General features: G+C 36.3%; 1 protein-coding gene across 3 annotated transcripts in view; it reads right to left on the bottom strand.

Annotated features, from left to right (window-relative positions):
• The window catches only part of st3gal3b (ST3 beta-galactoside alpha-2,3-sialyltransferase 3b), an 87,533-nt gene extending 74,285 nt beyond the window's left edge, over positions 1-13,248 (bottom strand). For 2 of the 3 annotated variants that reach the window (XM_079818547.1, XM_079818549.1), the window contains exons 1-2: positions 13,007-13,244; positions 1,903-2,051 (exon numbers count right to left, since the gene is read on the bottom strand). In XM_079818547.1, coding sequence (XP_079674673.1) covers positions 1,903-2,011 — 109 coding nt within the window. In that variant the 5' untranslated portion in view covers positions 2,012-2,051; positions 13,007-13,244. Of the gene's footprint in view, positions 1-1,902; positions 2,052-13,006 lie in introns of all 3 variants that reach the window. The other variant, XM_079818548.1, reaches the window with a different exon arrangement.
• Between the last annotated feature and the right edge of the window lie 1,810 nt (positions 13,249-15,058).

Here is a 15,058-nt window from a genome sequence, read left to right as displayed (position 1 = left end):
ACAAAATGTTACTGGTATTAGTACCAACTACTAGGGCAGGGTGATATTGCCAAAAAAATAATTTATCTGTATTTTTGGTTGAATGGCGATACACAGTATATATCCCAGTATTTTCTACGTTTTTCTATTTGGATAAAAAAAATTAAAATCTGTATTTATTTTAATAACTTTATTTCACATCCTGCCCAATGATGTCCTAGAAACAATATTGATATTGAGGGCTATAAACAAATACAGTGACTGTAATGTAGGCTATGCAATATATTATGTGCAAAAAGGGGGTTTACAATCTAAAAACAAAATTAATAATTTAAAATTTTAAATTCACTAAACTAAAAATGAAAATAAAAACAAAAGCATATTAGCCTATATTGATTACCCCCTTATAATGGTCACTTTCATAAAAATTTACTTTTTTAAGTAGGTTTAAAACAAAATATTTAAGAAATATGTATAATTCAGTCAGAATTATTACGTTCCTGTTCTATTGCGCTCCATATGTTTGGCACGAATGCGCGTGGCGGCGCTCATTCACGGAAGCCTGAATTTTAGCGGAGATTCACATGCAGAAGGCTCGTCTTCTCCTGACAGCAAAATGGACATATTTGCATGACTTTCTAACATTTACAGATGAAGAATATACCTGTGAAATGTAAGTTATGAACTGAGGGAAAGCAACACATTTCAAACCCATTAAACACCGCAAGTATTTATCTGTCTGTCAGCACAAGTATCTCTCAGAGCATCTGACAGGGCAAGCTGATTTAAACTATACACGTTAACTATATCTTACCAGTTATTTTGAAGCCCTTAATATAAAGCATGTGTCATGTTTAGGACAAATTGTACTTTCCTGCATCAGCTCATTCTGCGTACTCCGCTATTCTTCAGATGCGTTCGTATCAATCTATGTATATCGATATAAACGGTATTGCCTCATTCCATATCGTTTCTAACAAATATATCAATATATTGTACAAACTTGATATACCACCCAGCCCTACCGACTACTGAAATTTTGGTACCTAACAACCCTAGACAAGCTACAGAAGTCCCTGACCTAATGCCTGCGCAAACGTTTGAACAACAAATATTTAGCAATGCAAATCCCTACCACACCTCTAAATAATGGATATTGAAAAGCAGGATATTTGAGATACTTGCAATTTTCTAAATACCTGCCCTACAGTCAAATAAAACCTGAATTATTTACTGTGAGCCAGGGTTATCCACTGACTAAAACTAGGCTAAAAGTATTAAAAACATTTGTGTTAACTGAATAAATGTTGAAATAAAATTAAATATAAATGCTAGTTTAAAAAGAAAAAAACTAAATTAAAATTAAATTAAAAAATAAACTTCAAATATATATATATAATATATATATATATATATATATATATATATATATATATATATATATTTTTTTATAATTTTTTATTATTTAATTTTCATATATATATATATATATATATATATATATCTTTTTACGAATAAAATGAAAAAAGTACATAATGAAATTACTAAAAAAGAAACAGAAATGAACATGAAAACGAATATTATAAAAATAAAAAGGCAATTCAAAATATTAATATGACTAAAATAAAAACTAAAATAACCATGCAAACCATTACAAAACTAGAGCTCTTTGAAAACAGTACTGCAAATTCCTTGAACCCCCACAAGATTAATCACTTTGAGACGTGATTAGACCTAAACAACCAGTTGTAAGGCAAGCACGCAAGCAGACCGTTAAGCTTAATAATTCAACTGACATGGTCTAACAAACAAACTATGGCAAACATACATATTGACTGAGCAAAAAGCGCCCACGTACAGAGATGTCACAACCTGACTCACATTAACAGATAGATGGCAATACGAGGCCTGAGAACTACTCACGTGGCTTCTGGCCCCATACGGGCAAATGGAGCTTCCCAGAAGAGTAGTAGATAAACCCCAAAACCAGCATTGGACATAGGACGAACAGTAGTTTGTGTGCAGGCTTCATGTTCCTCAACCATTCACATGGTACCGTGTTTTTACATCACCTAGGAACAGGACAGGAAAGTCAGGGAAGCTGAATCACATGTTCACAGCATGCAGTCAAGCAGACAGACTCTCATTATTAAAAGTACACAAGTCAGTTTGTCAGCAGAGAAAAACTAAATGTACACACACACCCACACATATGTACACATAAATACTTTTAATCAACAACGTTCATTAAATTGATTAAAGTGACAAAGACATTTACATTGTTCTAAATTAACATTTTAAAATAAAAAGAGTTCTTTAAGTGATATTTTACAATATTACTGTTCTTAGTGTATTTCAGATAAAATATACATTATTTGTACACAATTTTAATTTATAACACTGTTGCATAATGCATTCATTCTAACCAGAAGCATTAGCTACTATGTAACCAGAGAGGTGAGTTACTTAAAACAATTGTATGCTGACATGGAAAGTATGACATGCTTGTGAACATTACACTTCATGTGCATGACTTTATAACGAGTGACTTTATAATAATGAGATAAAAAGTCGCAATTACTTTTTATATTTTGTGGCGGAAACAAGCTTCCATACAAAACAACCACGTTCAAGAGTAAAACTACTTCATCAACTGCATAAATCTGCTCTGCTGATATTCTCCACCTTTTTCTTCTTTACAAACAATACATAAAAGAATAACATACCAGTACATCCTAAATAATCATAAATTAAATGTTATTACTGCAAACTGTATCACAAAAACAACAACATGGGGTGCTGTAGACAAAAGGAAATGATGAGAAGGGGCTGTCAAGTACCCAGTAAACATCCCAGGATCTCACTTTCGGTGAACATCTAATGGACAATTCATAGTTCATTTAATTGTTTTTTTTTCACCTCTTCCTGGAGAATGGGGTTCGAAATCTGTGTCTGAATCAGAGAATGATTACTCTGGACTAATGAGTTTGTGAAAAGTGGGGGGGTTACAAATCTACAAGTATTTTGTCTGCTATAGGGCTTGACAGTAATGTAGACTGCATTTTGCTCCAAACCTGAAAGTAGTAGTATAGCTTTTTAATGCCATGTCAGCATCTAAGGCAATCTTCATGGCAAAACCGGTTACAAAAATACAAGAGTTGCATAAAACAATCAAAACAATTAGACTATGAGATGTTTTACATCAACATATAGGGTAAACGTACCTATTAATCTCACCAAAATCTACATTGAGACATTTTAGTGCACAGGGTATTGGTTTGAGTACAAGAAGTTATGTTAAAATAAAATATTAATCTCACACAATAATATTTGATTTGATTTTAAATGACAAAAGTATTTAAATTAAGATGTACAGCATTAAATGTAAAAAGTCTGGCTGTGCTTAATGGGTAGGCCTTCATGTTTGTACCCTTTAAGCACACCCTTATCGCCATTAAGCTCACAACATGTTTCTTTGGGAAAATTATTGTTTATTGTAAACAACATTTTTAAAGAATAATTTGATAAAGATTAACTTTATCAAATGACAATGAAGTGACAACCATGAGTTAATATTTAAAGTCTGTTTATGAAGTATTTACATAGACGTTTAATGTGGATGAGCTTAAAGGGAGCACACTGAGCTTTATTGGAACAGCAAACCATTTTTTAATTAATAAATATTATTAAATTAAATTTAAAAGGACAATTTTGCTAACATACATATTTTAATATGAACTGCTATTGTTGAAAATATCTATGAAATTATACTTTTTCTTATTGATGTCACACTGAAGCTGTGATTTTCATAGTAGTGCACCCTTTAAGCTCACCATACAATAATAGGATTTCTTTAATAATTACAGCAGTGTAAAACCACAGAACATCAATAAACTGTAAAATGTATAATATATACTGTATAATATAATACATTTAAAAGTGCAAGCCAGTAATGCCTGTGAAGTAATATATTAGTGTGCTTATACAGCTAGTAAGCTAACAATGTTCGGTAACATCTGCGCTATGTTGCTAAAACTCTTTGGATCTAACTGTAATTATTTCCCACATCCAGGTTCCAGGTTATAAAATGCAAAAGTCTAAACATTAATCTCTTAATTTTGCAGTAAGTAGTTATACTTATCAAAAATAAAGGCTTAAACAACAGGCTCATTTAAGGGGCTACTCTTTTGGTGAAAGTTTTCAAAATGGCCACCAGACAGTGTGAACACATGAATACCCATTTCTCTGTGTGCAATGGTCTGATTATCTTGAAATTACAGGAGGTATATAGTAACAAACACATCAATTGGTTAAGATATCAAGTAGGATGATAAATATTTTTTCTTCTTTTTATAATCTGAGCTCAAAGATAGTGTGCTTAATGGGTACTTGAGCTTAATATGTACGTTTACCCTGAGGAAAATTCTAAAACCTTTTCTGGTAAAATCTCACTAAACAGGCCCTCAAGTGAGCTAACTGCATAAAAATGTTGTCTAGACAGAGTGCTTTCAGACGGAGCAGCGTTTACTACTGATCACAGAGCCTTTCTTCACAGACATGCTGGGCATATATTTATTTAATATAATCGCAGCCTTTATGCTTTCATAAATCGCACAAAAGCCAAAAAGCGATTTCAGTTCGATTTTGATTAATCATGCAGCCCTAGAGCAAACTACATTTAGATAACAGTAAGGCTAACATATTCATACTAAAAGCCAAAAACTTTGCATTTTGATTTCATGGGGACTTTTATGTGCAGACTTATATGGACTAACTGTTTACAATAGGCTGTTAGGTTTGAACTTAGTGGTCCTGCGCCGTGCAACTATTGAATTAGTTGATTTGCATCAATATGTATATAAATGTTGCCTAAGTAAATGCATAATATACAAAGATAATTATGCAAGGCAAGCACATTGCATGTGTCTGACCTATTTTTAAGCATCATTCAGTATTGGATTTGACTGCTCATTCATAGATTAAGTGGTCTATTTCAAAATGGATCACATATCCTGACTGTCTCGGTGAGGGGCTTGGGGGATGATACAAATCAGTTGCAAAATTTCCGTTTAAACATTAATGAAATTAGTTGTTGCGCACATCCCTAAATGATAGCTTTGTGTGAGAAACGGCTATCAGTGTGTGGCTGCAGTGAGCTCTTTTGACGATTGCCTCACAAGCTCAGCTTCTTGTGCGTTTTCCTGCTGGAAACAGCAATCATAAGCATCATTCACGTTTTATATTTATCACGTAAAAATATATTTAAAATATTTTTAGTTAATAACTTATTTCTGTATGTTCTTCACACAAATCTATCATTAGACTTAGGAAGACTTGGGAAAAAGTGGTTGAATGTAGAGGTCGGTCGATATATAGGGCCTATATTTGTCTTTTTTTTTATATATATTGGCATCGGCGATGTTTAGTTGTGCCGATTTAAAGTCTCGTCCATGGGCAGCCCCGTGTTATTGGTGCGGTGGAACAGTCGGGAACTGGCATAATGCTACAGCTGGTTGAAGGTTCCCTTACTTGCAGTTAACTTTACGGACTGTAGTCGAAAACTATTAGCAACTTGCTTGCTAACATATTAGCCCCAATGTTATAAGTTATAAGCACAAACACTGCAACGTGATTGAGGGCTACGTTACCTCGCCCCACTCACAGACAGCACCGTGCTCGGAGACACAGAGCTGTCCTGGAGCAGCACAGAACAGTGTATGACATTTGTTCGGAAGCATGCTTTGATGCAGGCCCGGTTCTACGGGGGTGCTAAGCACCCTTAAACACAAGCAAAAGCACCCTCAGTTGATACTGTAATAATATACTGGCAAAACAGATTGGGCATATGAGTAATGCAGCCAATCACAGAGTTGTTGATCTTTTGAACGCGATCAGAATCTCATCACTCAAAACAGCAGAGTTTTTATTCAGTGCTGAGTTAATGCTGGCTCGCGAAACTCAAGGCTATACAGTCTAAAATCCATTGAATAAAACTATTGATTTTCATGCTGCTAAGAGGACCGACGGCCAACTGCATGCTGCACAGTTTCGGAAGTGACATCTAAATATAAATGCTGGATTCGCTCTGCACGAGACCCAGAATAGAGGTTTTGCCTCTGTAGAGGACATTATATTTTACCTAATTTCTCTGACAACATACACAGTTTTAAGTCAGGATATTCTTATGAAATATGAGATTCTTATGAAAATATTCCTTTTTATTACTCCCATTATTACACGTCTTTTTACATTACATATTGTCCCAAAAACACATTAACATACTATGCAAATTAGATATAGTGTATATAGATGCATTGCATAGAATGGGAATGGCATTTATGGTCATGTTTATCATTAATACTTGGTCAGTTTATTGATTTGTTTGTTTAACTTTGGATCATTTTATTTTAATGCCGTGCAGTGCACAAAATTAAGATTCGAGAGAGGGTTCAAGTCAGTGTTCAATAAATGATTATGTTAAGTTTAGAAATGTTGTGCATCCACTTTATTATTAGCATGACATTTCAGCATGCAATTGAAGGGAAAAAATTCAAGATATCAGCCCTAAAAAATCGGCAGCACATATCAGCCATCGGCTGACCATGACCTCAAAACATCGGCATCGGTTATAGAAAAACCCATATTGGTCCATCTCTAGTTGAATGCACTACCCTCATGACTAGGGATGCACCGATACCACTTTTTTTTAGACCAAGTACAAGTACAAGTATTTACATTTGGGTACTTGCCGATACCGAGTACTGATACGAGTACTTAATAATACCATTACAGTTCTTATAACAATGTTTTATTTTCATCAGATGTTTTTCACTTTCTGACTGTAACAAAGTAAATACACAAATTTATGCTGTTGCTGACATTTTAATATTCAACTTGGTGTTTTCCTAAACAAACATGGCACTGCTGCCCATGTCACTTAAATGTAACCAGTAACATTCAGTGGATTCCAGTATCACACAACATAGTAGCAGAACCACTGAATTAAATTATTAGATGTTATCATAGCCATACAGCCCTTTTCAGAAAAGTGAGAGGCTGGTTCTTTTTGATGAAAAGAAGCTTCTCTGCATTATCAGCTATGAGCCTGTTTCTGTTTTCATCTCTACAATGTGTGACACTGAGCCAGGGATGTGCGAGACTAGTCGATTAAACGTTAGCGCTGCTGCTAGATGACTTGGAAAATAGGCGTTTAGATTTTTTTGGCAACGTTTTGCTTATATATATATATATATATATATTATTATTTTTTTTTTTACAAAGGCTATGTTTAAATTACTGTCGTGTTAATGTTATATCTTGAAATTGATATATTATTTTGAAAAGTGTATATCTGCAGCAAAATAAAATTTTATTTTACCTCAGGTTTTGCATGCGTTGGTTTTTTCTGGCGCTTTAAAATCTCAGGATTTTGAAAGCTTACACAAAACTTTTCGAGACCCGAGTACGGGTATGGGTATCGGTGCATCCCTATTCATGACTATCTTTTATGCAGGGGTGTCAATTGGTACTGACCTGACCAGGAAGCCAAGGTATGGCAGCCACCACACCCTGACATAGCTTGGCTTCCTGGTCAGGTCAATACAAAGCAGGGCTCGGCAATAAGGACTGGCTGATGGCCCGGGGCCAGTTTGAAAGACACTTGGGCCAGTTGACGGACCTGTTACTTGCCCGGTCGGACCATTGCTGCATCTTCACTGAGGTTGATCATTTTCACATTTGTAAGCCTTGCCTATTTAAATATTCAAGCGCACATAGACGAGAAAGTGCCCACACTGAGTTCAGTGGTGAAAAATTCTGAAAATAAATATTTAAAGGGTAACTAAACCCTAAACCAACTTTTTTTAGTTAATGATCTGTAATACTGGGGCTTTATTAATGCTGTTCATTGATTCGAGTAAATGTTTTGACATTTGAGTATAAAGTGTTTTAATTCTATAAAATATGGTGTAAAACCGCCAAAGTGCTGCCCTCTTAAGGTTGAACGGTGGCTACTGCAGTTGAATTTTCCTATTGGACGTTGCGGTACATCGTGACGTAGGATGGTACCTCCAACGGCTCACTATCCGCGCCCCTGGCACGAGCTCACCACGCCCTCAGAAATGTTTCCCCCAATCACACGATGAGAACGGCTTCACTCCAGTATGAACTGTCATGTTACAAGAAGTGGAAACATTATGAATGAAACTCACTTGACACTTGCTTTAACATTGTATTGAAGAAAATATGGTTAAATAATGCAGTTGTCACTACACGTCAGGCTTTTCTTGCGATATTATTGCCGCGCGTCATGTGTACAGATAATTTTCATACAGGCGACGCGCTTTCAAACCCTGACACGCAAGTGGTTGCCGCGGACGCAGATAGATTAGGTCAGTTGTCTTGCGCGGCTGCTTTACTAGCATCGTCGGCATCGGGAGTTAACGCAGTTTGAGCAGCGGCTCGCATTGGTAAGGCTCCGGGTTTGTGTCTGATACAGAAAATCCACCCTCCTCCACTTCAGGTGAAGGTAGGAGAATGACCGCTCTGTTGCAAAGCTGGCGTCACTCCAGTCATTCTCCCTCTTTGCGACTCGCGAGTCTGACAGCTGTCAATCAACCCATCACTGCGGGTCTCAGGTGCAGGCCCTCCGCTCAGCCCCGCCCTCGGTTCGTCCCCTCTGTGTCCGCCGGGCTCTGCCCACTTTTCCAGCATTTTTTGAAAATTGCCAGTGGGTGGAGTTAAGCTCTGAGCAGGGGTTTAGTTACCCTTTAAGCATAAATAAAATTACACTATTGCACACAGTATCAACAAGCAAGCAGCATAATAAAGTGTACACTGACTGTACTATACTTAATTTTAAAACTATTTACAACCTAGTCATTTAATGGTTACACTCTAAACAATGCTGGGTTAAAAATAACCCAAGTTGGGTTGAATATTGACTAACCCAGCAATTGGGTTGTTTTGACCCAGCGGTTGGGTTAAATGTTTGCTTAAAGCAACCCAATTGCTGGGTTAGTCCATTTTCAACCCAACTTGGGTTATTTTTAACCCAGCATTTTTTAGAGTGTAGGTGCACTTATTTTAATCTCTTGTAGAGCAACATCAGCGGTAATTCAGGAAAAAATCTCCCAATGCTCCACGTGAAACTTCAGTCTTTCGACCTTTTACCATCGTGTCAATTCTCAATTGATTTTGATTAATATGCGCGAAGGAGGGAGAGCAAGACAGTTTGAAGACGGTGAGAGCTGCCTGTCTGTAAATAATGCAGGGAAAAAAATATCGGCGAACGCAGCAGCCTTTAATCGGCCGATGCCGATACACGTAAAAAAAAAAACGCAAATATCGGTCTAACACTAATAGTCGGTTATGTCTTTAAATGAAGGTAAACATGAAATATGCCAGTCACCGCCAGCATTTTTGTCCTTTTCATAAGTTTCATGGCCCATATAATATCTTGTATGAATATCTGAACTCTGATCTCTGCTTTATTCAACACCTCAAAGCGTCAGTCCTATAGCGCCCTCTACCGTATAACAGGGAAATCTGGAAAATAAAGGCAGGGAAGCATTTTCTCATAAAATACGAGATAACAAAATACAGAAAATCACTCACTGCTCTTGACTGAATAACTTTAATAAGGGTAAATATATATTTATACAGTGAAGACTATGCGGTGATATTTTACATTTGATTACCATTTCTGTACCTGAAAATCTAGTTTAGACCTATGAAAAAACAGAAAATAACTGTCTTTCATTTGTATAGTTGATTGTTCTGTTGTATTTATTTGAGCCGTTGCTCATAATTATTTGTTCTTATTTTATTACAGACTGTCTTTAGCAATATTGAAAATTATTTAATTATTTATAACTTTTTTGTGGCGGGGCAAGTAAAAATGTTAACCACTGGCCAAAAAAAATCCTTAGCATTGAGCCCTACAAAGTCATATTTTTTTGCAGGATAAACAGAATTATATTACTATGATTAACAGTTTTACACACTCACAAATCCTCTCATTATAACAAAGCAGACACGTGTACTCAAAGAGTTTGCCCTGAACTGACTGACAGCTTCAGTGATAATAAACAAAGCGCTCTTAACTCACTGACCATCTGTGTCATTTCATAAATTTCTCAATTTAAAGAAAAGTTGTTTTTCATGAGGCTTTGGACCTTTCCAACAATATAGGCTATACTTCACACTTCAGTACAAAAAGTAACAAAAAAAGACAAAACTAGATTTTTTTTATGTTATAATAGTGATTTGATAATCTCTTAAAGCTACACTATGTAACTTTTCCGTCCACTAGAGGTCGCCTGTTCAAAACAAAGGCGTAGTTTGATGACGCCACGTTTGAGCGCAGAATCTCGGGACATGTGGTCTTCACCTCACAGCCGGTGGGAAACAGTCAGGATAGGACTCGGGCAGAAATCATGTTCATGGATGCGATTATTAACATTACTGTAGTCTGAAGCAGAGCAGGAGCGAGTGTTGTGGAGCTGAGCAAGGCCGCAGGAGCGATTGAAGAGCGGGACTGTTATTATGGCATAGTCGCTGGCGGGACTTTTATTATGACACGGTTGCCGGCGGCACTTCCTCTTCTCCAGTGCTGAGTGTGAGGTAACGCAGCTCTGTTTATCATATTAGATATATCTGAGTGTGTTGAAAAGGAAGTTATGACGTTCGCTCGGCGGCTGCTATGACACTTGTTCACAATGCAGTGAGAGTAAAGTGTTTCACTGAATAAAACCGGAGACCGAGGGTGACGCAGATATGACGCAATCGACAGGCGACTCCCTCACACGCATAGCTCACACGTCCCGGCTCCTTGGTTAAAAAAAGCAATTTTCTCACGATTTACAAATAGTTGAAAACATTTGGGATATTCTAAGTACTCAACTGAACAAAATATATAACACTGGCCTAGTGGTTTCTGGATGCTTTACTGCAAAAATCCTACATAGTTCACCTTTAAAATAAATTCACAAGCAAACCGTGTGAATAAAACTATATTAGGGAGATAAAATGGAGTCATCTACTGGTTATAGTGGAATTTTATTTTATTTTAAAATAGAAGTGTTTGTATTTCACCAAATGTTAGTTTTCCTACATCGTGAAACTTTTAGTTTTACAATTCTGACAATTTTTAAAGAGTGAACAAAAAATATTTTTGGTCACCACATTAAAAATATCATGTAAATTGGATAATATTTAGACTTTTGAGCTTTAAGTGCTGAAAAAAGTTGTGTTAAGTACTTGAAAGTCCTTAACTCTTATAAGAGTGGTCTATAATGGTATAATTTACTAGGTTAAGATCAAAGCCATAATCGCCACCTTGGAATTATAAGATTCTATCTGCATTCTGACTGATTTGGAGATATTGAGCTTTAAAGTTTTTGCATTCCATTTGACTGTGTAGAAAGAACCTTTTTATTTTCTAAAAAAAAAGTTCAAAAAAACTTAGAAACTTAAAAAACATCACATAATGTAAAAAAGTTGTCACAGAATAAGAATATGTGAATAACTCAATTTTGACAAAAATGTCAGATAGAACCTTATAATTCCAAGGGGACGATATGTGACTCATCACCACGCACACTTGTCGTCATGTCGAGAGAGCAAGATTTTATGATGTCTTCAGAGTTTGCCATACCTTGGCTTTTGGTAAATTGACACGGTCACTGCTTTTATGGTTCATTTATAGAGCTTGAATGCTCCTTATCACCATCCACTTAGATTGTATATGGAAAGGAGAAGCATGAACATCCTGCAACTATCATGATGACTATCCCCTTAACCATGGTATAGTCCATCAAGGGAACAGTTTATAGGAATTAAATGGGAACAATTTTGAGTGGTAGAAAAGATACATAAATTCAAGGTGGAACAAAGTCCGTCATAATAATTGGTCAAATTCACTAAAATGTGGTGTCGTATGAGCAGCACAACAATAATTTTAAACTTCATTTAGTGCTATAGAGATTATTTTCCTTGTATGAATACTTAAATGTGAGTCCACAAAAAACACATACAGTAAATACAATCTAGAATTGACGATAGCACATTAAGTTCACACAGGTGTCCCAGCACAGTAACCACAGGGTATGTTCATCACATTAACTATAATGTTAGTGTCACAATACATTTTATCTTCATTTTGAGGAGTAAATATGTTGTTTAATAATTTAAAACCCTATTTTTAACGCTTTGCTTTAATACCACATGGTTCTGATAACAATGACATCTAAACATGTTGACATGTGAATTAACAAGTCTAAATACTTAATTTGTCACAATGTATAGCAATAATCCACCCTATTAATCTAATGTAACGTGGCGTTTTAAACAATTGAAAGACGAGAAAGTCAAGATCCAAAAGGTAGTCACTACTCGGAATTATATCTGGCCATTCGGTCCGTCAAATGAACACAACTGCCTCGCAACAATCAGCACAGCGCGATAGTGTTTTTATCTGTTTTAAAGTATGCCGATTTCTGTGTGATAATGGCACTGTGATGTCCCGATACTACATGTTTGCATTTCTCAGACTGAGAGCGCAGGCAGGCTAACGGTTTACCCTCCCATTCACACAAACCAATGGTCAGCTCTGCGCTCAAGATAAACACAACATAACCGATACATTTTGACACGTCAGACGATACAAACCATTGTCTCGAAGGCGAACAGGGTTAGAAAAACCTGACTAAAATACATATGGTGGAAAATATGAAGGCAACGCGATGGATTATATGCGCTCAGGGGCCTAAAGCAAAGCAGCCTCTTTGCGCTCATTCAGCTAGCCAGCCACGCACAAACACAGCCCAGACGGGCTAAAACTCCTTCTCCAGCACACAACATTGGGTACTCTTTCAAAAGGATTGAAGCATCATACATACGTTTTGCACACCGCCGAGTTAGTTAGACGCGCAGATTGAACAGTAGCGCTGAGGTAAAACAACCGTCCCTTATAACGCGTATAAATGTCCATAAAAATCCCCTTCCACCAGTTCACTTTCCATATTACCTGTCCCCACCAGTCGTCAAAACCCTCGGGTTAAAACGTTATCGACCACATTTTTCTTTTCCTCCGCCGTTGCCGTCCATCTCTTTTCAGTAAAAAAAAATTGCGAAGATACTTTATCACCTCCTCAAAGCAACCAAAGTGAAGCTGCGTGTTGGTTTATTTGGGAATCACCCTCCCCTCTCTCTCTCTCTCTCTCTCTCTCTCTCTCTCTCTCTCTCTCTCTCTCTCTCTCTCTCTCTCTCTCTCGCAGTGTTTAAGTGGGAGGTCTACAAACATGGTCCTAGCATGGTCGTGTCTCAAATGTTAGTGAGCCGACTACATTTTGCGACATGGCATGTTTGACACAATTCCCAAAATGCAAGTTCTGGGTTCTGTCTATCTTTTTAATTAATCGATTGAACTAGTACAAAAAGTATCCGAGCTGAGATGTTCGGTTTCAGTGGGCGGAACTTGCATGAATATTCGTTCTTTAGCCTATGTTTACCATGACTGCATTTATCAGCATTAAAAAAATATGTAATAATAATATTGTGAATTAGTATTTTTTACCAGCTGTTTTCTATTTTTGTAAAGTTTTTTTGCTCATTGCAGTCTTCAGTGTCACATGATTCATAAACCATATAGGCCTACTGATTTGATTTCTTATTGTTATAACATTTGGAAAAAAGGTTGTGCTGTTAATGAAGTGTGGAAAGCATTATACAGTGTCTGTTTTCAGGATTCTTTAAGAATAGCAAATTTGGAAGAACAGTGTTTATTTGAAATAAACATAATTTGTAACATTATAGGCCAGTGTCTTTACTGTCATTTTTGATCAATTAGTCCTTGCTGATTAAAAGTATTTCTTACATGGTTAACCATAGTGATTCCAAACTTTGGTCATGCAAATCTTAAGAGTGATAAAAAATGCAAGATGTCATAAATGTTTTAACATAAATCCAACAGTCTAAAGAAGCTTCATTTTTGAAGATTTCAAGTCAAAAGTGCCTCTAATTGAAGCCCAATTAAGAACATACAAGTTGATGCATCATTATGACTATAAACAATGAATAAGAGTTTGTTGTGCATCAAAATAGATCATGCATTTGTATCAATGATCATCATTTTGTATCATCCAGTGCAACACAAAGAAAGAACAGATGACAGAGAGTGTGCAAAATGTTTATTAGGCCACTGATATGGTTATGGGAGTTATTTCAGTCATTGCCAGAGGGATAACACAGTTTTAAAGCTTCACAGGGTAAGGTAACAGAAGAGCTTTGCAATAAATACATTAACTGGTTCATGTTTTTAAGAATATCTACCCCTCTATTGGAAACCAGTGTAGCTTATTCAGGTGTTCTGTTTTTTTTCTTTCTTTTTCTTTTTTTTCCACTGTGCAAGTGGAACCTTAAACCTTGTGATAATTTTAATTTGTAAATTAAAAAAAATAAAAATAAAATGGTAACACTTTTCTTTGTTAATGTTAATTTCAACATTTACTAATGCATTATTAAAATCTTGCTAACATTAGTTAATGCACTGTGAACTAACATGAACAAACCATGAACAGCTGGAATTTTATAAACTAACGTTAACAAAGATTAACTAATGCTGAACAGAGGTGTTGTTCATGGTTAGTTCATGTTAACTAATTAACTAATGTTAACTAATACAACCTTATTGTAAAGTGTAACCAATAAAATTAATAAAACTGTACAAATATACATATATATCCAATTGCCTGACTGCATTGTGCCAAGTGTAAAGTTTGGTGGAGGAGGGCTTATGGTATGGGGGTTGTTTTTCGGGGGTTGGGCTTGGCCCCTTAGTTCCAGTGAAAGGAACTCTTAATGCTTCAGCATACCAAGACATTTTGGACAATTCCATGCTCGCAACTTTGTGGGAACAGTTTGGGGATGGCCCCTTCCTGTTCCAACATGACTGCGGACCAGTGCACAAAGCAAGGTCCATAAAGACATGGATGAGTGAGTTTGGTGTGGAGGAACTTGACTGACCTGCACAGAGTCCTGACCTCAACCCGATAGAACACCTCTGGGATGAATTAGAGGG

The sequence above is a fragment of the Gobio gobio genome, assembly GCF_949357685.1.
Source record: "Gobio gobio genome assembly, chromosome: 6".
NCBI lineage: Eukaryota > Metazoa > Chordata > Actinopteri > Cypriniformes > Gobionidae > Gobio > Gobio gobio.
The sequence above is the reverse complement of the archived record's forward strand: the minus strand, read 5'-3'. Positions and strand labels throughout refer to the sequence as shown.